At 39.6% G+C, this 23,777-nt stretch overlaps 1 protein-coding gene across 1 annotated transcript in view; it reads left to right on the top strand.

Annotated features, from left to right (window-relative positions):
- Nucleotides 1-23,041, top strand: part of alpha-PheRS (phenylalanine--tRNA ligase alpha subunit) — a 61,737-nt gene extending 38,696 nt beyond the window's left edge. Inside the window, exons 11-15 of the mRNA XM_071694549.1 lie at nt 4,090-4,268; nt 8,812-8,954; nt 15,516-15,671; nt 19,127-19,287; nt 22,594-23,041. Coding sequence (XP_071550650.1) covers nt 4,090-4,268; nt 8,812-8,954; nt 15,516-15,671; nt 19,127-19,287; nt 22,594-22,792 — 838 coding nt within the window. The 3' untranslated portion in view covers nt 22,793-23,041. The remainder of the gene's footprint in view (nt 1-4,089; nt 4,269-8,811; nt 8,955-15,515; nt 15,672-19,126; nt 19,288-22,593) is intronic.
- The last annotated feature ends 736 nt before the right edge of the window (nt 23,042-23,777 follow it).

The raw sequence follows: 23,777 nt of genomic DNA, 5'->3' as shown, positions 1-23,777 counted from the left end.
GATAGACAGCACGTTAACCCCTGTGTACGACAATGTTCCAATTCCCACTATCCTGTGCATGCCTATCACCCAACTGCATGTTCAGGCCCTGGTCACTCAAAATCTTTTTCGCTCACTCCTTCCACCTCCAGTTTGGTGTATCCCTTCTTGTCTCCTCCACTTTTGACGTATGTATTTCATGTGTGGCGGGGTTGTGAAGGGAATGGATGAAGGCAGCAAGTATAAATATGTACATGTGTAAATATGTGTAAGTCTGTGTAGGTATATTTATGTAGGTATCTATAGGTATGTATGTGTGCGTGTGTGGGCATTTATGTATATACATGTGTATGTGGGTGGGTTGGGCTATTTCATGTTTGGGGGGGTGGCAACGGGAGTGGATGAAGGCAGCCGGTATGAATATGTACAAGTGTATATATGTATATGTCTGTGTATGTATACATTGAAATGTATAGGTATGTATATGTGTGTGTGTGGGCGTTTATGTATATACATTTGTATGTGGATGGGTTGGGCCATTCTTTCGTCTGTTACCTTGCACTACCTCGCCAACGTGTGAGACGGTGCATAAGTATAATGAAAAAATATATATATTATACATAATCGCCATTTCCTGCGTCAGCGAGGTAGTGCCAGGAAACAGATGAAGAATGGCCCATCTACTCATATACACATATACATACATAAACACCCACATACACATATATACATATCAACATATACATCCTTCCTAGCCTTCATCCATTCCTGGCGCTACCCCACCCCACAGGAAAACAGCATCGCTACCCCCTGCTTTAGCAAGGTAGCGCCACGAAGACAGACAAAATAGGCCACATTTGTTCACGCTCATTCTTTAGCTGTCATGTGTAATGCACCAAAACCAGTTCCCTATACACTTCCAGGCCCCACAGACCTTTTCATGGTTTACCCCAGTTAGTTCACATACCATGGTTCAGTCCATTGACAGTATGTCGACCCTGGTATACCACATCATTCCAATTCACTATTCCGTCCATGCCTCTCACCCTCCTGTATGTTCAGTCCCTGATCACTCAAAATCCTTTTCACTCCCTCATTCCACCTCCAATTTGGTCTCCTGCTTCTCCTTGTTCCCTCCACCCGACACATATATCCTCTTTGTCATTCTTTCCATATGTCCAAACAGTTTCAACTCACCCTCTTCTGCTTTCTCTACCACACTCTTTTTATTTCCACACACCTCTCACCCTTTCATTGCTTAATCAAATCACCTCACACCACATACTGTCCTCAAGCATTTCATTTCCAAACCATCCACCCTCCTCTGTACAACCCTATCTGTAGCCCATTCCTTGCAACCACATGATATTGTTGGAACTACTATTCCTTCAACCATACCCATTTTTGCTCTCCGAGATAACATTCTCACCTTCCACACATTCTTCATCGCTCCCAGAACCTTCACCCCCTTCCCCACTATGTGACTCGCCTCCGCTTCCATGGTTTCATTTGCTGCTAAGTCCACTCCCAGATATCTTCGCTTCCTCCAATTTTTCTCTTCAAACTTACATCCCAATTAACTTGCCCTTCAACCCAACTGAACCTGATAACCTTGCTCATATTCACATTTACTCTCAACTTTCTCCTTTCCTACACATCCCCAAACTCAGTCACTAAATTCTGCAGTTTCTCACAGTATCAGCTACCAGAGCTGTAACATCAGCGAACAACAACTGACTTAGTTCCCAGGCCCTGTCATCCCCAGCAAACTCTCCACAACTCTTACATTTACCTACCTAACCACCCCATCCATAAACAAATTAAACAACCATGGGGACATCACACACCCCTGCCACAGTCCGACCTTCCTACTCTTACACATGCCTTACATCATTGGTAAACACTTTTCTCTGCATCTAGCAGCTTATCTCCCACACCATAAGACCTTCCACAAAACACCTCTGTCATTCCTGTCATATGCCTTCTCCAGATCCATAAATGCTACATACAAGTCCATCTGTTTTTGTAAGTATATGTGACATTCTTCAAAGCAAACACCTGATGCACATCCTCTACCTCTTCTAAAACAACACTGTTCCTCCCCAGTCTGATGCTTTTTACATGCCTTCACCCTCTGTCAATACCTTCCTATACAGTTTCCCAGGAATACTGAACAAACTTATGCCTCTATGTTTGAACACCCACCTTTGACCCCTTTCTACCAATCCTCAGGCACTTTACCATGATCCATACATACATTGAATATCTTACCAACCAATCAACTGCAGCTGGTACTGCACTTGAATTTTTTAAGAAAGGGGATGACTGTCTTATTGATTGATCAGTTAGGATTTTCATGGCATGTATGGACAATAGTGAGGTGCCTGAGGATTGGCTGAATGCCTGTATAATGCCATTGCATATAGGGAAGAGGGACAAAGGTGAATGCTTGAATTACAGAGTTTTAAATTTGTTGAGTGTTCGTAGAAGGAGTTATGGGAGAGTGGTAACTGAAAGGGTGATGGCATGCACAGAACATCAGACTCGTGACTAACAATCTGGTTTCAGGAGAGGTGGAGGATGTGTGGAACAGATGGTTGAGAAACAAAACGATTTGTATGTATCATTTATGGATCTGGAGAAAGCACATGATAAGGTTGAGAGAGATGCCATACTGAAGTTGTTAGGAATACATGGTGTGTAAGGAAAGATATTAGATGTATTGAGGAGTTTATTATTAAAAGAGTAAGATTTGTGCATGTAGGTAGAGAGTAGGATGAATGATTCCAAATGTTTAATCTGTTATGGATGGAAAGATGTGGGAGGTGAATTCAAGAATTTTGGTGGAGGTATAGGTCAGCACTCTTTCAACGGTGGTGGAGTTTGGGAGATAAGTCAGTCACTGTTTGCTGATAGCATGGCACTAGTGGCAGTTTAAGTGAGAAACTGCAGAGGTTGGTTTCTGAGTTTAGTGGAGTGTTTGAAAGGAGAAAGTTAAGAATAGTTGCAATTAAAAGCAAATTTGTTAGGTTTAGCACTGTAAAGAAACTAGATTGGCTGGAGTATGTTTAGGAGAAAAAAAACTGGTGGAGATGAAGTGTTTTAGATACCTAGGAGTGGAAATGGTAGTAACAGGAACCATGGGAGCTGTTCTCATCCATAAAGGTCAGGTTAAACATATCAAAGTGTATATTTTATACAATAGTTTTCCAGAACTTTAGATAGGAACCTCCAGAAACAATGCTAGAGTTGTCCTCTGCCAGTAGCCTGTTGAGGGTGAGGCACTTAAGGCTAAGAAGGAGCATTGGGGTTCACCAGTTATGAAGACTGATTTGCTGTGGCCATCCCCTTGAAGGAGTTTCTGTAGGGAACAAGCATCAGAGATATAGGTAGATAGGTTGTATCCCAATATCTAAAGAACTGAATGGCATAAGACCTATAATTCTGGTTTCAATTTTGACCTAGTTATGCCTCCTATGAAACTGTTTATCCTGGAACTTAACCAGTCTCATAATCTGATGATTTGGCCTGACCCAAAAGGCTCACTTTAAGTTGATTAAACTATATTTTATGCCGATGTTTCCTAGCATGTAAAGAATTGAATGGCATAAAACTCATCTCCAGTTTGGTTTTACCTGAGTTATGCCCCTTGTAAAAAGGTTTAACCTGGAACTTAATAGCTCAAAAACTTGTGGGAAATTCCTCCTTTGACCAGGGAACTTGATATTATGTTATTTTTATTCATTATACATAATCGCTGTTTCCTGCGTCAGTTGTATATATTTTTAAAACTATTTCTCCCAATTTGTATTTCTTTCCCTATGACTGTGTCACAGTGCAAGAAACTCAGATGTTCTGTCGAACACTCTTTTGAGTATAATTCACTTGTGCACTTTTGTATTTTATGTAGCCATGATTATTATATATCTAGTGAACCTTTATCTCTTGAAAAAGATTATATTTGATTCAAATGTGAGAGTTAGAAATTACTGAATTATTACTAATGGTACAAAGGCAGACCATTGTCTTTATTTTTATTGTCTTGTCAGCCATTATATCTAAACTTGATTTGCTCAGATACACCATCAGTAATGGGGATTAACTTAACAGGTTTAAAAGTTGGGATCAGCCTAGCATCAGTGAAGCTCCAACTGTAGAATCCCTCACCAAGCGTCAGGAGCTAATTTTAGATAGGTTGTCTGCTCTGCAGGCCAAAGTTGCCAACATTGCTGCAAAGATGGGTGTCAAGTTGGAAGATTCAGTTACTCCTGTCACCACTCATATTACTGGTCAGTACTAATAGAGAAAGGGATAGCAACTGTAATTATCTTTTATGTATGTTAATACGTAAAGATGTGTGATGGTCTAACATTCCTTGAAGTTTGTTGATTCAAATATTTATACTAGAATTAGACATTTTTGTTATTTTTGTTTTATGAATGGATATTTTAGATCTTATTAAGCAACATGGTATCTATCCTCCCCCCTTTTTGAGTTGACTATTTGGCACATAAGGAGTGGATCAAATTCTGCATGGAATAAGGAAGTAAAGAATTTCAGAATACTTAGATTTTTTGATGTAGTTAAAGATGTACTCAAGTGTAAATGTGTGACAGTGTTTAGGAATGATAAAAGCATGTATAATAAGGAAGTAAGTTGGACTCCTTATAAGAGTAAAGTAAAGGTTTTGCTGACTGCATTAAAAGAATATTATTTTGTGAGGAGTAATATTTTAATGGAATTTGTGTTATTTATAATTTTGCTGGGTTGAATTGTCGATTTTTTCATGTAATTGTAACAGCTTCTGATGGTAATATATCTTGATTTGCACTCTTTGAACATATATTTAATTTACATAGTTACTGCAAAGAATTTTTTAAAACTTGCATTCTCTAATATTCATGAAGAATATATTGTTTTCTCATTTTCAGTAACTGCCGCTATATCTCACTTTAGGCAGAGCCCATGAGTGTCTTGAGTGAGCACTTATGCAATTGGGATTAAAACACATTCGTACTGCATCACACGAGGTGTATCCAAGAGGATTCACCCCCACTTTGACCATTATAGAGCATTGAAGGTTGGCAGATGCTCATTCACAGGACTATAGAAATGAACAGCAACCAGTCTAGGCCTGTGGTGTCACAGAATAGAGTGAAAGTGATGTTTAGTGACATCTCATAAACATTCATTTACATTTGCTGGCTGGGTTTGTTTGGATCAGCTCATGATTGCCTGACATTGGCGTACAGTATTTTCACTTTTATTTCTTGAATTTAGGAGGTTGCATGATATCATTGTATATTTGTGTTTTTCAATGCTGTGAATCATGTGCCTTGAGAACTAGTGTGTCTGAAGACAACACTGATGTTAGCTACTGCAATACAGTAACAACCTAAACTTTGTTTAGTCAGTCTTTTTTTTTTTTTTTTTTTTTTTTTTTTTTTTAGAGAATGGTTCTAGATTTTTGCTTTTAGGCAAGCAGTATAACAGTGAAAGTTGGAATTACAAGTAGAAGTGTCTTATATTCTCCAGAGTAATGTGCAAATGGTAAGTGTAGATTTGGAGTGTGCTTATTGGCAAGTACCATTTTGAAAGTCCCAAAGTGATTAGTTATAGAAGTCAGATATGAATCATACAAGATCTGTGGAAGGAATAATAGTATTGAAGAAATTTTAGACAGTAATATTCAAGAAAACAAACTGATCAGTTTCTTAAAAGAAGTCAAAATGTATTAATTTTATATGGATCGTTGTAAGTTGTTTGATACAGTTTAAAGGAAGCCAAGAAATATAATTTTGTGTAAATATTTTAAAGTTTTTAGAGACCATGAATGTTAAAGAGTGCTGAATTACCATTTGTTCATTGTGCTTTACAAATTACACAAAATCAAATCAAATCCAGGAATGACATAGGTAAGGGAGATCAGAAAACTTACTCTTCTGTCATATGATACACATAATGTTAGATAGTTGAGGTGCACGAAGATTTCAGTGCCGTAGTGCCATGCCATGGTTTAAATGCTTGTGATGTGGAGGTTTTGAATGGCTTTGGATGTTCAGATGGCTCTTAAGTCTTTTTGATATTTTAGATTTTGCTAACTTTTGTCATTCTTTAGGAAACACCAGTTTTACCTGTGGCATGGCCTGCAAAGGGTAAGATATGGGTTAAGAGCTTGTTGGGAAATGGCTGCCCAGCAGTGAATTTTTCTCTAGGGTTCTAGTTTGAGCTTTATTGTCCAAAGCTAGATCTAGAGATCTTGTAAGTAGATTCTGATTAGAATGTTAAAAGCAGATTATCATCATTTTCATTCTTTAGATGATCTGTAGAGTGGTTCTTTCATTCTTTGTACAAGAGATTGAAGTCCAGCTGATCTTGGGAAGAGAAGTTGCTGTAATTGAGGAAAGTTGAACCTTTGTTCAACCTTTGTATGAGTGGTTCGTGGGCCATTACATCACAAGAGAAGCCTGCTAAGTTATATGTTTGACTTAGATATCATTTCACTGAGAGTCACTTTGTTCTGTCCTAAGACTTATTTCGACTTCAGCCTTTTTCCTAGGTAGGAAGTTAATTGACTCAAATCTTCAATCAAGTAACAATTTCTTTCTCATTCTCCTTTCTTTGATGTATTACTCCTCTGATCTTTTGAAGGAAGCCACATTTTCTGGGAGAAGAATATTCTTTTTCTTTAACCTCAAAGGTCACTTTCTCATGAAAGAGACTCTGGAGCCATATCTCGTTTCAGAACTTTGAAGGTTATAATGGCTTTAATATTGTAGGCAGGTTTGACTTGGTGTTCTTTGCTATTGTTGTTGGCTTTTAGAAATTGCAAAATTAGGCAATTATGGGTTGTCTACAGAGTCCACATGTGAACAAGGTTCCCAGCATTAAGTCCTGAGTGATTCCACCTTTCATCTTTGTTTGGTTTCACAGAAGGTTCCCCTAACATGTTATATTCTCTCTCTTGGTTAAATCAAAATATTAAGCATTTTAAAGTTTAAGTTATGGTAAACAAGAAGCTGACATGAGATATTTAGCCAGACAAGTGTTGAATTTGAATGTCTTCATTGACATATTTGATGAAAGCTTGTAGAAAGTTTTTGCTAAAATCTTAAGCAGTGTTATGGAAATATGTTGTTTTAAGCTGCACTTGATAAAATAGCTTATTCAAGTTATAGTAAACTTTGAATCTTGTGAAGAAGTATTGGTGTTTAGCTGCAGCTAAGAAAAAAGTGCTTAGTGGAAGCTGTAATTTCCTTTAGGAAGGTAGAATGATGGGAACTTGTGCAAAATTTACCCTGTGTAAATCATGCTTTCCTTTCATTGGAATTCAGAAGGCTGTAAAATGGAGAATATCTATTGACACCTATTCAGTCAGTGACAAGTTTTTGATATCAGAGAGAGAAGGCAAGATGGTTTATTAACAAGTTAAGAAAACATCTTAAATAACCCTAATGAAGGATTTGTCACACAGCTCCCTTCAAGGGTCCTTATGCAGTTTTTGAAACCCTGATCAGCCTGGAGCCTCTATTTCTGAGAGAACTGCTTTGATGTAGTTAGATGAGAGTCTCAGGTTGCCTTGAAGAATAAGTTTTCGTTATAATGGTATCTAACATGATTATGAGAAAGTTTTTCCATATTCTTGATAATTAGAATGTTAAACCTTACTCACCTCTGTAAAGGATGTCTAAAGTGTATGAAACATTTACATGGCTTATAAGATGTATCACATGATAAGCGTTTCTCATCATTAGGGCTTGGTCGTGGATGTTAGACTCCTGTTTTCGGTACTTTGTACTTGATAGAGAGATTGTATGCATGCGAGTCAGTCCATTTTTATCCTATCTTCTTAATGTTACCTTGCTAAGGCAAGAGAGGCAATTAGGTATATAGAAAGAAAAAAAATCAGATTAACGGTTTGAAAACTTCTGGTATTTTGTCTAGACTTATTTATTATAAGCTGAAAATATTTGTTGTATTTTACTAGGAAGTGCGTTTTTCATAGTTTTGCTGACATTTGTTGGTGAAGAGTTTGAGCAGCAGCTTGTGTCATGTTTAATTTGTCTTGGATGATGCACTCGTCTTCCTTCATATTCAGTCAGATTTATCTCATTATAGGAATGATGGTACTTTCAGCTTGCCTTTTAAGCTCAGAAAAGCTATTTTGAATTGAGCAACTGCATAGAGAGAGCAATCCAGAGATTTGAACTTCTTCCCAATGCATCTGTTAAGTTTGCCTTTTCAGGACAGTCATTATTTGGCATGTGCAAAGCAAATTGGCTTAACATGAATTGCTGCCATTTGTTAGTGGATAAGTTTGTGTTTACATACTTTTAGAAATGTTAGATACCAGTGATTGGTCATTTATGATGATTTTGTGGCAGTTTGGCCATGCTTTTGGGGATTTACAATATTGTGTATACATAGTCCAAAACAGTTTATATTTTACAGTTTGTACATTCAGAAAGGTCTTTCAATCCATGGCTGATTTTCTGAGCACTCATGAAGTTTTATTTTGTGTGTTCTTAAAACATCCCATAACCATGGTGTTAAGAAGGACATTATATTTATTTACTCCACCCAAAGTCAAAACAAGCTCACCCCAATCATTCCACGTATGCTTAGGTGATTGGCGGAAAAGTTGACTGTACTGAGATTATGATAATTAGTGTCTCCTACATGTAAGATCATGACCTACTATGGTTTACAGTTATTTATGTCAGACAAGCTTTAAGTTAAATTTTTATGCAGAAACTGGCGTTTTGAAAATTGCTTTCATTTTAGAGAGCAGTTGTTGTATATGAAAGAAAAAATGTGTTTTTATTGACACAGGTGGACCAGAACCTGGAATTGTTCACGATGTGGTTATTTATGCTGATCCACGGAGACCTCCATACAGCCTCAGAGCATTGGCAAATGCACTTTCCTCAAAGTATTCCATTTGTTTGCGAGTACATTGTCACTCCACTGTCAAGGTAAGCTGCACATCTTGTGCTCAGTTGAACAATTCAGTCAATATATATGCTAAATATCAACAGGATATATGAAGACTTTTTGATAGAAAATATCATTACTTTTAGATCTTACATATCAATGATGATGTAAATTAAGAAGTGCAGTAGGCACTATGAAGTGCATATCTATATGATGTAGATAAAGGGTCTCACTTTGTAAGCACCCACTCTCCAATTGTCATAAAAGATACACTAAAATCAAGATACAGTAAAATCACAGCCCACCATCCATGGCCAAGCCCTACAAACTATTCCATCGTTTACCCTGATTGCCCCATATGCCTTGGTTTTATGTATAGATATATAATTATGGTGTTACCAGACTCTGCCTGTTCGTGGTTACACTACGGGTCTGAAGCCTAAAAGAAGAATTGCTCCTTATCTATACTAAGGTATATGTATCTTTTTCACCTTTTCCCATATTAGCAAGATTGCACCAGGAACAGATGAGGAAGTGGCTTCATTCACTCACATCTGCTCTCTTACTATCGTATATAATGCACTGAACCAGAGACCCTTCTTGTCCAGGACCAGGCCTTATAGACCTTTCCATGGTTTCCTCAGAACACTTCATATGCCCCGGTTCAGCTCTTGACAGCACAATGTCAATTGTATACCATTTTGCTCCAATTTGCTCCATCTTTTGCATGATTCACACCCTTCATTTTCAGGCCATGAACACTCAGAGTATCTTTCACGCCATCCTTCCACCTCCTCCATGGTTCCCTCTCTTAACATGAATCCCATATCCCTCATCCTCTGTTAATGTTCAGAGCATGTCAGTACACCCTTATCAGCTCTTTCATATGTGCTCTTCTTGCTATCACACCTATCTATCACCCTATCATTTCCTATTCAATTAGTCCTCCTGATCACATATTGTCCTCAGCCATTTCATTTCCAACTTATTTACCCTCTTCTGTACTTTGCTACCTTCGATCCCACACCTCACATAAGTACAACATTGCTAGGACTACTGTACCATTGAATATACCAATCTTTACCCTCACAGTTAGTAACCTCTCTTTCCATACATTTCTCAGTACACCCAGTAAATTTGCACCCACACCCACCTTATGGCTCACTTCACCTCTCATGGTTCTATTTGTTACCATATCCTCTCCCAGGTATTTAAAACACTCCAGTTCCTCCAAGTTCTTTCCATTCAAACTCACACTCTAAGTAAACATTCTCTCTAACCATCTATTCATCTGTCTATATTATCTCTGATGCCTGTTCCCAGCTGAAACTCCCACAACGGATGGCCACAGTAATAGAGTCTCCATAAATAGTGGACTCCCCTTCTTAGACTTTAGTGCCTCACTTTTAACAGGCCATTGACAGATGGCAACTCTAATGCATTATTTGCAGAGGCTCCTGCCAAATGTTCCACCCTACGAGTTCTACCTATTGTAATGCTTTTACTTACTTCTACCTTATACTCCTAGCACATAGTGCTCACCATAGGAAAATCTTGAATTATGAAGAATGAGCTGTGTGAGTTAAAGTTTTGTCAAGTGTTATGTATGACAAGAAGAGATTGTGTATATGTGGACAGAAAGCCAGCAGTTCACTTGTGGCAGAAAGAAAAGACAGCTACCTGGGTAAGAGGAGGGCAACTTGACAACCACTGAAGTTGTGGCCCACTATGCAGCAGACTCTAGTTTTCATACTTGATTGCTGCTTCCTGTGCTAGCGAGATACTGCCAGGAAACAGATGAAGAAATACACACATATGTACACATAAGCGCACATGAACATTTATATACATACATATATATATATATTTACGTTATCCTTGATCACCATTTCCCATATCAGTGAGGTAGTGCCAGGAAATAGATGAAGAATGGCCCATCCGCTAATATACACATATACACAAACACCCATACATGCACATATACATACATATACACATATCAACATATACACATATACATACACAGACATATACATATATAGACATGTAAATATTTATATTTACTTGCCTTCATCCATTCCTGGCATTACCCTGCCCCACAGGAAACAGCATTGCTACACCCTGCTGTCACGTGTAATGCACCGAAACCACAGCCCCCTATCCGCATCCAGGCCCCACAGACCTTTCCATGGTTTATCTGAGACGTTTCACATGCCCTGGTTCTGTCCATTGACAGCACGTTGACCCCAGTATACCACATCATTCCAATTCACTCTATTCCTTGCATGCCTCTCACCCTCCTGTATGTCCAAGCTCCAATAGCTTAAAATCCTTTTCATTCCGTCGTACATACATATACATAAACATTATATTATTATTATTATTATTATTATTCATAATTATACTTTTTCGTTGTCTCCCGCATTAGCGAGATAGTGCAAGGAAACAGACAGAAGAATGGCCCGACCCACCCACGTACACATGCATATACATAAATGCCCACACATGCACATATACATAAACATATATTTTATTTTATATATATATACCACATCGTTCCAATTCACTCTATTCCTTGCACGCCTTTCACCCTCCTGCATGTTCAGGCCCCGATCACTCAAAATCTTTTTCACTCCATCTTTCCACCTCTAATTTGGTCTTCCACTTCTCCTCGTTCCCTCCACCTCTGACACATATATCCTCTTTATCAATCTTTCCTCACTCATTCTCTCCATGTGACCAAACCATTTCAAAACACCCTCTTCTGCTCTCTCAACCACACACTTTTTATTACCACACATCTCTCTTACCCTATTATTACTTACTCGATCAAACCACCTCACACCACATATTGTCCTCAAACATCTTATTTCCAGCACATCCACCCTCCTGCGCACAACTCTATCCATAGCCCACACCTCGCAACCATACAACATTGTTGGAACCACTATTCCTTCAAACATACCCATTTTTGCTTTCGGAGATAATGTTCTCGACTTCCACACACTCTTCAACACTCCCAGAATTTTCGCCCCCTCTCCCACCCTATGATTCACTTCTGCTTCCATTGTTCCATCCGCTGCCAAATCCACTCCCAGATATCTAAAACACTTCACTTCCTCCAGTTTTTCTCCATTCAGACTTACCTCCCAGTTGACTTGACCCTCAACCCTACTGAACCTAATAACCTTGCTCTTATTCACATTTACTCTCAACTTTCTTCTCTCACACACTTTCCCAAACTCAGTCACCAGCTTCTGCAGTTTCTCACATGAATCAGCCACCAGCACTGTATCATCAGTGAACAACAACCGACTCACTTCCCACGCTCTCTCATCCACAACGGACTGCATACTTGCCCCTCTTTCCAAAACTCTTGCATTCACCTCCCTAACAATCCCATCCATAAACAAATTAAACAACCATGGAGAGATCACACACCCCTGCCGCAAACCTACATTCACTGAGAACCAATCACTTTCCTCTCTTCCTACACGTACACATGCCTTACATCCTCGATAAAAACTTTTCACTGCTTCTAACAACTTGCCTCCCACACCATATATTCTTAATTCCTTCCACAGAGCATCTCTATCAACTCTGTCATATGCCTTCTATATATATATATATATTACATATCCCTGGGGATAGGGGAGAAAGAATACTTCCCACGTATTCCCTGCATGTCGTAGAAGGAGACTAAAAGGGAAGGGAGCGGGGGGCTGGAAATCCTCCCCTCTGATTTTTTTTTTTAATTTTCCAAAAGAAGAAACAGAGAAGGGGGCCATGTGAGGATATTCCCTCAAAGGCCCAGTCCTCTGTTCTTAACGCTACCCCGCTAATGCAGGAAATGGCGAATAGTATGAAAAAAAAATATATATATTTCTTTCGTACTATTCGCCATTTACCGCGTTAGTGAGGTAGCATTAAGAACAGAGGACTGGGCCTTTGAAGGAATATCCACACCTGGCCCCCTTCTCTGTTCCTTCTTTTGGAAAATTAAGAAAAAAAAAACGAGAAGGAAGGATTTCCAGATCCCCACTCCCTTCCCTTTTAGTTGCCCTCTACGACACGCAGGGAATACGTGGGAAGTATATATATACATATATTTATATTTATTATATTTAATTGCTGTTTCCCGCATCAGTGAGGTAGTGCCAGGAAACAAAAAAAATCCACTCATATAAACATATATATTCAATAATGCACATTTACACACATATACATATCAACATATACATATATATATATACACATGTTCATATTCATGTTTGTTTGCCTTCATCCATTTTGTTGCTGCCCCACCCCACTGGAAACAGCATCGCTACATATTCATACTTGCTCACCTTCATTCATTCCCAAGGCCACCCGACCCCAGAGGAAATAGTACAAAATACATGAGGTAAATGCAAGAGTCCTGGAAAGAGGGGCAAGTATGAAGTCTGTTGGGGATGAGAGAGCTTGGGAAGTGAGTCAGTTGTTGTTCGCTGATGATACAGCGCTGGTGGCTGATTCATGTGAGAAACTGCAGAAGCTGGTGACTGAGTTTGGTAAAGTGTGTGGAAGAAGAAAGTTGAGAGTAAATGTGAATAAGAGCAAGGTTATTAGGTACAGTAGGGGTGAGGGTCAAGTCAATTGGGAGGTGAGTTTGAATGGAGAAAAACTGGAGGAAGTGAAGTGTTTTAGATATCTGGGAGTGGATCTGTCAGCGGATGGAACCATGGAAGCGGAAGTGGATCATAGGGTGGGGGAGGGGGCGAAAATTTTGGGAGCCTTGAAAAATGTGTGGAAGTCGAGAACATTATCTCGGAAAGCAAAAATGGGTATGTTTGAGGGAATAGTGGTTCCAACAATGTTGTATGGTTGCGAGGCGTGGGCTATGGATAGAGATGTGCGCAGGAGGATGGATGTGCTGGAAATGAGATGTTTGAGGACAATGTGTGGTGTGAGGTGGTTTGATCGAGTAAGTAACGTAAGGGTAAGAGAGATGTGTGGAAATAAAAAGAGCGTGGTTGAGAGAGCAGAAGAGGGTGTTTTGAAATGGTTTGGGCACATGGAGAGAATGAGTGAGGAGAGATTGACCAAGAGGATATATGTGTCGGAGGTGGAGGGAACGAGGAGAAGAGGGAGACCAAATTGGAGGTGGAAAGATGGAGTGAAAAAGATTTTGTGTGATCGGGGCCTGAACATGCAGGAGGGTGAAAGGAGGGCAAGAAATAGAGTGAATTGGAGTCATGTGGTATACAGGGGTTGACGTGCTGTCAGTGGATTGAAGCAAGGCATGTGAAGCGTCTGGGGTAAACCATGGAAAGCTGTGTAGGTATGTATATTTGCGTGTGTGGACGTGTGTATGTACATGTGTATGGGGGGGGGGGGGTTGGGCCATTTCTTTCGTCTGTTTCCTTGCGCTACCTCGCAAACGCGGGAGACAGCGACAAAGTATAAAAAAAAAAAAAAAAAAAAAAAAAAAAAAAAAAAAAAAATGAAGTAAAAGAAAAAATATAATGATACATTCTCCTTTTCTACCTCACACTTGATTGTGGCCCCCTTCATCAGTGAGGTAGCACCAGGAAGCAGATGAAGAGTGGCCACATCTGCTCACATCCATACACAAGATGTCATGTGGAAGGCACTGAAACCACAACTCCCCTCTCCAGACCCAGGCCCCACAGGCCTTTGAATGATTTACCCTGGACATTTCACATACCCCAGTTCAGTCTGTTGCAACAAGTTGACCCCTGTATACCACATCGTACCAATTTACTCTGTTCCATGCATACTTTTCATCCTCTTGCATGTCCTGGTCCTAATCGCTCATAACATTTTTTCTTTCTATCCTTCCACCTCCAGTTTGGTTTCCCACTTCTCGTTCCCTCCACCTCAAACTCATGTATCCTCAGTGTGCCCAGGACTTTAGCTCCTTCTTCCACCCTATGACTCACTTCAGCCCCCATTATTTTATGCCCTTTGCTACCATATCCATTCCGAGGTACCTAAAGCACTCCTTCTCCTCCATGCCTTGCTCATTCAGGCTTATGTTAAACCATCCTGCTGCATCTCTATATGGTACTTTTGTTCACATTCACTCTCAGCTTGCTTATTTCACATCCCCACCCAAATTTTGCCACTGCTTTTTGAGTTTCTCTGTGGAGTCTGCCATCAGAGCCACGTCATCTGCAAGCAGCTGTTGGTACACCTGTCATACCCTCTGACCCCTAGTATACCATAGACCTGCCTTCACTCAAAGACCTTTGACTTCACTTTCCATTCCCATCTGTAACAAATTAGATATCCTAGGTGACATCACAATCTGTTATGCCATAAAACTTCTTTGCTTTTCTGGGGCTGTGATTGGCTGACTGATGTAAATGGTTTTACTGGCATGGCTGATACCATGATTAAGGTATTTCATCATGATTCATCTGCCTTAAATGCACAGGACTTTATGACATCTACCATTCAGTCTCCTTTTATCTGAGTCCAAAATGTAGTTTATATGTACAAAACCAGTTTTCTTAAGTTTCTTAGCATACTGTAACATTCCTGAAAAATAGTTTTGAAGAGTTGAGATGATGTACTTATGAATTTCATTATGTGGACAGGAGGTGTCAGAAAAGCTTCAACAGTTTTGGGGTGTGTGGCATGGAGTAGAGCGTAGCCAAAGCAACGTGTGCCTAACTTTGGTCTGGAGACAGAATGGAGACTCTCCCACAGCCCTTATGCCAACTCTTTCAGTGTCTCCTCTTTCAGCTAGTCAGGTAAGACCTACTAATGGTAAAATTCTTCGACCAATAAATTCAAAATATGCCACTTCACAGAGAAATGGTGTTCTTTGTGTTTAGACAAACCAGCGGAATATGTCATTAATTGTTGTCATAAGCCTACTAACGTTGTTGGAAAAGATTAATGAACTAAAAAGGTCAAAACTTTTTGATTGAACACTTGGCCTAAATTGTACCATGACTCTGATCTTAGATACCCCTTAAGCTCATTCTAGGAGCACTGTAACATGGTCTTGTTCTGTCGTAAATGTAGTTGTAAGCCTTAAGATAGATAGTCTCTTTATGAATCATTTCAAGAGTAGGAACAGCAGCTAAGTATCTTGATGAATGATACGAAGAATTTTTCAAGATTTATGGTATCTGATGAATTATATGAAGAATTCTTCAAGATTTTTGGAAGATATTAAGGTGCACATGGAAATGGAGAAGAGCTGGCTGATTTTGTTGTAAAAGAGGAATGGTCATTGGGAATGTTTGATTGAGTATACACGTGTGAATGGGGTTTAGGATTAAAGTGCGTAATTGTATTATGTATTAATTGACAGGCACCCAAGGAGAGTTTGTTTGATATGAATGTGATGAGTGGGGGTGCTGGTTGGATATCTGAGAATGTTTTGGGGGAGGCAAGTGTGAGAGTTTTTGTGTGGTTTTAGGAAAGGAGGAAATGAATTGGTTATGAAAGAAGTGTTGAAAGTGAGTGAGTTGAAAAAGAGTTATGTGAGCAAAAGAGATTGAGTGAATTGAGGCATATGGTAAGTAAAACAGTAGCAGTAAAAGAGAAGTGGAGGGTATTAGGGAAGCATTGCTTACACATGCAGGTGAAGTATGTGGCATGCAGAAGGAGGTATGTTATAGTAAAGAAGAGTATTTAGTAGGGGGATAAGAAAGTTAAACTGCTATTGAAAAATAAGTGAAAATCGTATGGGTAGCATCTGCAGGGAATGAGTGTTAGTTATTAGGAGGAGTACTAGAGAGAGCAGCAGGAGGTTGAAAGAAAGGTACGAAGGTTGAAAAAGAAGGCAAACGAGAGATGGATAAAGTATTGTTGATCTTTAGATGTTTTAGAAGGAAGTGATAAGCATGAGAAAAAGAGAACAAATAAGAGCAGCATTGAGGGGAGCAGAGGGGTATTTGGTGGCAGGTAAAGAAAGGGTTAAAAAAAGATGGAACGAAGGACTATTGAAAGTAAGATATTAGTGTGTTTAGGATGATGTGGCATGTGAAATAAGATGGTCCTAGCAGGGGCTGGTCATGGGGGGGCTCTCAACTTGTCTAGAAATAGTTGGTCACCAAAGCATCAGTAAGTGGTCATTGTTTTCATTGTGGTAGCTGCATCTTAGCATGAAGGGTCTCAAGATCTGTTGGACTGGTATTTGTAATGCAGGAATGGTTGGTGTCCAGAGTTTAGATGAGATATAGTATCTTGTAAATGCCTAGGGCTGTGGTTTCAGATGGGTGTATGTCACAACATCACTACAATTTATGACCCATGGTCCTGCCCATTGGACGTGACTGGCTTCCTCAGCACTGTGAAAGCCCCATTGTAGATAAAAGGGACTCCTAGGGTGGGAAAGTTAGGTGAGGTTAGGTAATCCCATTTGTAAAATCAGGCTGGAACCACAGATCATAAAATGTAGTGATGTTGTGACATACACCCATCTGAAACCATACGAGTTACATTTGAGAAATTGTGCACCACTCATTCCCACATTATAAAAACCAGATCAACAGATATCAAGACCCTTCATCCCCAAGATGCAGCTACCACAGTGGAAAGTGAACACTTATTGTTGCTTAGATGACAAACTATTTCTAGACCAAGGTGTAGTGAGCTCCTGTGGCCTGCCTCCGTCATAGCTGTCTGATAGGGTGGGGAAGTGACTTGATCTGACCTCTCTTTCAGACATATAACATGACCTGACCTCTACCACCAATACCCTCCAACCTCTACCATGCCACAGCAGAAAGTTTTACCTTGCAGTTGTAGGGCAATTTGATCTTTGAGATTCTCACAGCTAAGAGTTCTGTTCCTTTATTGCTAAGGTGAATGCCATCTCTGCAGTATACTCCCATGTCTCCTATGAAGCCAAGCATAGGTCTACGAAGCTGATGTTAACATTGATACACAGCAATTCAGTCTCTCTTTACACCTTGCCCTCTACTTACAGCATAGTTGCCTACATTTGTCTCGGGGAGCACCAGCTATAACAATATTATCTGATCTATCTTTCAGGATACCAAGCAGCTCATTATATTCTTTGAAGATAACTTTTAATTTGAATTCTTGCAGTGAACATCATTGCTTCCATCATTCACCATTAAATATGACTTTTTAGTTGCTACTTTATTGTCTCTAACCTTTGTTTAATGTGGGAAATTTTGGCACTAGGGGTAGACATGGACTGTTATCTTGGCTCTCTAATTTCCTGCCATGTGTTTACTCAGATTTCTGACCAACATATATCCAAGAATCATGGAACAGTCATTGTCACTCTTGAGTGGGGCTGTTGTGGGCAGAAGTGGAGGAAATTGGTCCCATGAGGAAGGGGGAGGGGAACAGCTGGCTAGGTGGTTGAAGTGTGATGTAAACCTGGAGGAGGCTATGGAATTAGGGCAAAGGCCTTAGTGGAGGGATTGGACTGGAAATTTGGGTGAGGGTGAGAGGAGTTTAGGTAGGGGTACGAGGAGGTAGGGGAATGGGGGGCTTGGGGTCAGGGTGAACATGTTAAGGTTTAAGACGGTCTGTGAAGGCATGGCCTGTGGGGAATGGGTGCCAGTGGTGGAGGGTTGGGACAGGCAGGGGACACTGAACAGATGTTGTAGGGTAGGTTATGTTGGGAGGGTGTGAGTGAGGGAGTTGTTGACCATCTTCTAACAACACATCCTTTAGAGTAGGTGAGGTCAGTGCTGGGCTGGAGTGCAGGTAGTGTATCATCAGAGTGAGGAAAATCATTCTTTTCTAATTAATTTTTTTTTAATTTGACCAAAGTGATTGGTTTTACTCTAAATAAATTTTTAGTAGCTTTAGCTTGATTAATTGCCTCTAAACAAGACAGATAACTTATAATGCTGTCTTTTTTCTTCTTTTTTTTCTTCACCGTTTCCTATGAGAGCAAGGTAGTGCCAGGAACAGACATAGACGGCTGCATTCACTCATGTCCATTCTCTACCTGTTATGTGTAATACACCGAAACCTCAGCTCCCTATTCAAAACCAGGCCCCACAGATCCTTCCATGGTTTGACCCAGCTGCTTCACATACCCTGGTTCAGTCCATGGACAGACCATCTCACGGAGAAAGAATCTCTTGATTCTTAGTCCTGTCAGTCTCCTTAAAAGTCTTTGAAATGAGCTTTAGTTGCACTCATACCTTCAGCATCTAGTGAATGTAAATGCTGAAATACAGAACTTACCAGGTTTTCTTCATTTCAGATCTTTGGTGAACACAATGTTGGGCGATACTTAACAAGGCTGTTAGAGGTGTCCTCAAATTCCAGTAGCCTATATGAATGTCTCTCCAATTCGTTATTAATTACTCAGATAGATGATCTTCTGGATCGGTGTCATTCAAAATTAACTTTAGGGAATAATAAGTAAGTATATTATTTTTTCATTGTAATTTGCTGTATTAGTAACATTACATCCTAAGGAAGGCATCTTTTCCTTTTATATCTCCTTGTCCATCTTTCTTCTCTCTGTCAGTCTGTATTACCACCAGAACATAATAAAGAATGGTGTTAGCTTTGTAGGATATCATATGATAAAAAGGTTATTAATAAGGGACTGGAGGCTGATCATCACCCCATAGCTATGCTTGGCTGGCACTGTTTATGTATGCAAGCAGGAATGATGTTCGCATAGTTTTCTGTGATTACTGATTTTAGTACATAGTATAATGAAGCATTATGCAGTCCTAGGAAAGCACAGATGTTGCTTGAGTCTAATCAGATTTAAGATTGGATATTTTTTGAAAGATTGTTAGTGTTTATGTTAGATGATTAATTCTTTGTTTGCCAGGAAGTGCTCTTATAGTAGTTGCATAGTGCCTTCATACTTAATGCCATGTTAACATTACTTCTGGGACATTATTTATAAGTAACCCATTTGTTTCTTTTAGTTATTTCTTACATTAGCAAGGTAACACCAGGAACAAAGAGATGGCCTCATTTGCTCACAGCCACTCTCTATATGTCAAAGCCAAAGCCCCCTATCCACAGTCGATGTCCCACAGACCTCTTTTTGGTTCCCCCAACTGCTTCATATACTTTAGTTCAGCTTATTAATTGCACATCATCCCCTGCAGTACACATTGTGCCAATTCACTCTTTCTCTCCCATTCATAACACACTCCTGCATGTTCAGGCCCCAAACCTGAACATAAACCACCTGCTTGGTCCCCCTTTTTCCTTGTTCCTTCCACTTTCAACATGTGTACCTTGCTAGTCACCATTTCCTCTCTCGTCCTCTCTGTATATCCAAACCATTTCATCACACCCTCTTCAGCTATCTCATACATACTCCTCTTACTACAACACCTCTCTTACCCCAGTATTTCTTATTGATCAAGCCACATCACACCACATACTGCCCTTAAAAATTTAGTTCCAGCAGAGTTTCCATATCTTTCAGATTTTATTTAAGGCCCACGCCTTGGGTCTCTACAGCACTGACAGGATTACTATACTATCAAACATACCTATCTTTGCCCTTAAAGACAGTGACTTCTCTTTCCATACATTTTTAATGCTCCAAAGACCTTTGCTCCCCCCTATCCTACTGTATAGCTTACTTCAGCTCCCATGGTCCATTCACTGCCATGTCCACTCCCAGGTATTTAAAACACTCCACTACCCCCAGGTTCTCTCCATTAAAAGTCACACTTCAAATAACCTGCCTCTTTTCACTGCTAAACCAAATAACCTTGCTTTCATTCATAGTTACTCTCAGCTTTCACCTTTCACACTCTCCCAAACTTAGACACCAGTTTCTCCCTCAAATCTACCACCAGCACCATATCATCAGCAAACAACAACTTACCTTTCAAGCCCCACCCACATACCCAGCAGTCTGTATACCTGCTCCTATCTCAAAGACCCTTAAAGACCCTTGCATTCACCTCCCTCTCCACCTCTTCCATTAACAGATTAAACACCTTGATGACAACACACACCCTGCTACAGTCCAGCCTTCACCTGAAACCACTTATCCTCAGTCTTCCTACTCACACACATGCCTTGTTCTCATGATAAACACCCCTCACTACTTCTAATGGTTTTCCTCCCATGCTCTGTATACATAGCACCTTCCACAGGGCATCTTTATTAATCTTATCATATGCTTTCCTCAGATCCATAAAGGCTACATACAAATTCTTGTTTCTCTTAAGTATTTCTCACTCATGTTCTTCAGAACAAACACCTGATCCACTCATCCTCGACCACCCTTGAAACCATGTTGTTCCTCCCATTGCATGCCTCCACCCTCTTGATCACAGTGCTTTCAAACAGCTTAACAGGTACTCAACAAACTCATACATCTGTAATTTGTACCATCTAACTTTATACAGGGGCAGTTATATGATTACCTATTTTATATTTGCCGGGCCTATCTCTCTGTTGTCATTCACAACCTTAAAATTCTTTGCTTTCTTTGCTTAGCCTGTTCCATTAGTCCAGTATTATGTTCAACTATAAGTATTGCTTATCATATTTTCTAACTCTTCTCTTACTTAGTGTCCTTTGATTGGTTGCTTCCTATGTTTCTAAGAGCTTCTCAATTGTTGACAGCCTGAAGTACTTTGAGGAATTTTAAAGTTATCACATCCTTGCTGTCTTTATTTCTTGCAGTTAAAAGTAATTATTGATTTTCTAAAGTTTAATCCAAATTATTGTTTTTTTATTATTCCAGGTCCTGGTGATTCCCAGAACTACTTTGTATTTAGGATATTTTCTTAATGATATAATTTCGAAGCCTTAATGGGTGAGAAGTAAAACCTGTGGCATTGTGAGGATCTCATCCATTCACCTATCCTTGTTATTTGTTTTCTATTCCTTATATTTCTGTCATATTCATTTTTTCCCCAAGGCTTATATGCTAGACTGCATAGAGTGGGTTTGTGTAGTTGTACCATTCTATATGTAGCTCTTGTTAGGTAGTAGCTGGTAGACAGCCAACAACCAGGGAGGTGTATCACCAGTGCTACCTGCCTGGGTATTGGGAGGGTTCGTGATATCTGCTTTATGATCGAGCACTTGAGTGGTTGTCAAGTTTTATTCCTCTGACCCAGGTAGCTGTCTTTTCTTTCTGCCTTACTAACACAATGACTATTGGCAATCTATCCACAAACGTACAATCTCTCCTTGTCATATGTAACGCTTGACAATACTTAACTCGCACAGTTCATTCTTCATAACTAGTTTTTCCTGCAGTGAGCACTGTGCTGTGGCTCTGTCTTTTGGCAAAGTGGTAGGTTCACTAGATAGTAGTAGGTAAGAACATTTAGGCAGGATTATTAGGTAGAGGTAGTTGGTAGGAGCATTAGATAGAAGTCAGAGGGAACTTTATGTAGGAGCCTCAGCAAACACTGCACTAGAGTTCCCTCTACCAGTGGTCTGTTAAGGGTGAGGCACTGAAGGCTCAGAAGCAGCACCGGAGTTCACTAGTTATGGTGACTTTGTTGCTGTGGCCACCCCTTTAAGGGAGTTCCAATCAGAACAGGCATCAGAGATATAGATAGATCGATAGATATTTAGCTTTTGTGACCTTAACATAACAGAACAGCCTGATATATCCTTCAAAACTTTTGTCAAACCAGTTTCTCTGCTCAAAATATTTATCTGTGATACTAGGTGATGTCATTTTTAACTATTTTTCATTTTTTTTTCTTTCTTTTATTGCAGAGAACGAGCTAACTTTATACAAGAACTCAGTACCAGACTGGGTAAAGAGCAATATCTTGCAGGATCAAACTTGACCTTGGCTGACTTTATTGTTCTTTCTAATCTGCTGCAGCTTCGCCTACTGGAATCTGCACCCCTGAGTGTTCAAAAATGGAGTAAAGAGTGTTTAGCACACCACCTTTTTAAGAACTTTATTTAATGGTGTAGGAATATAAATATTTTTTTTTTCTAACAAAAATTATTAATGTTCGAAGTTATGAGTATCATAGGACCAAGCTAATCCAACAAGGTTCCTTTGCTGACAGTGATATGTATGTGATTTCTTTCCAGTGTGATGTCAAAATCATTTCGGTAATGAATGATTTTGGATGAGTAATTTTAAAATCTCATATGCACATTGGTTCTATCAGTTATACATGTTATTTATTAAATACATGCATATTAATGATACTCTAATTTGTGATCCTTGAATATAGGCATTTGTATTTATATGTGGCATTTCTGGATATGAAGAAAGCATATGATAAGATTGATATAGATGCTTTGTGGAAGATATTATGAACATATTGTGACAGGAAAGCAATTAGATCATGTGAGGAGTTTTTATCAAGAAAGTAAGGCATGCTTGTGTAGGGAGAGAGGAGGCTGAATGACTCCAGGGGGGTTGTTATGTTAAATGGCTGTTTTATTTGTTTATGGGTGGGTTGGTGACAGGTAAATGCATGGGTTGGTGACAGGTAAATGCAAAGATCTTGGAAAAAGGGTCAGGTATGCAGTCTTTAGAGGATGAGGGGGCCTGAGTAGTATAAGTCAGTTATGTGTTGATGACATAGCAGTGGAGGCAAATTCAACTAAGAACTGTGAACATTGGTGTCTGACTTTGTGAGTGTGTGAAAGGAGGAAGTTGAGAGTAATTGTGAATAAAAGTAAGGTTATTAGGTTTGGCGGTGGAGAGACAGGTTAGTAGGGGTGTGACTGTGAATGGAGAAAGCTCAGAAGGGGTGAGGTGTTTTAGATACCTGGGAGTGGACTTGGCAGCAAGTGGAACCATGGAAATGAAAGCGAGTCTTAAGGGTAGGGGAAAGTTATCTGGCAGGGCAAAAAGGAGTATGTTTGAAGGTATGGTAGTCCCAACATTGTATTAATGTGAGACATTGGCTATGTATGAAAGTATGGAGGAGGGT

This window comes from Panulirus ornatus, chromosome 57, assembly GCF_036320965.1.
Source record: "Panulirus ornatus isolate Po-2019 chromosome 57, ASM3632096v1, whole genome shotgun sequence".
In the NCBI taxonomy this organism is placed as follows: Eukaryota; Metazoa; Arthropoda; class Malacostraca; order Decapoda; family Palinuridae; genus Panulirus; species Panulirus ornatus.
Note: the sequence above shows the minus strand (reverse complement) of the source record. Positions and strands in the feature narration are given on the sequence as shown.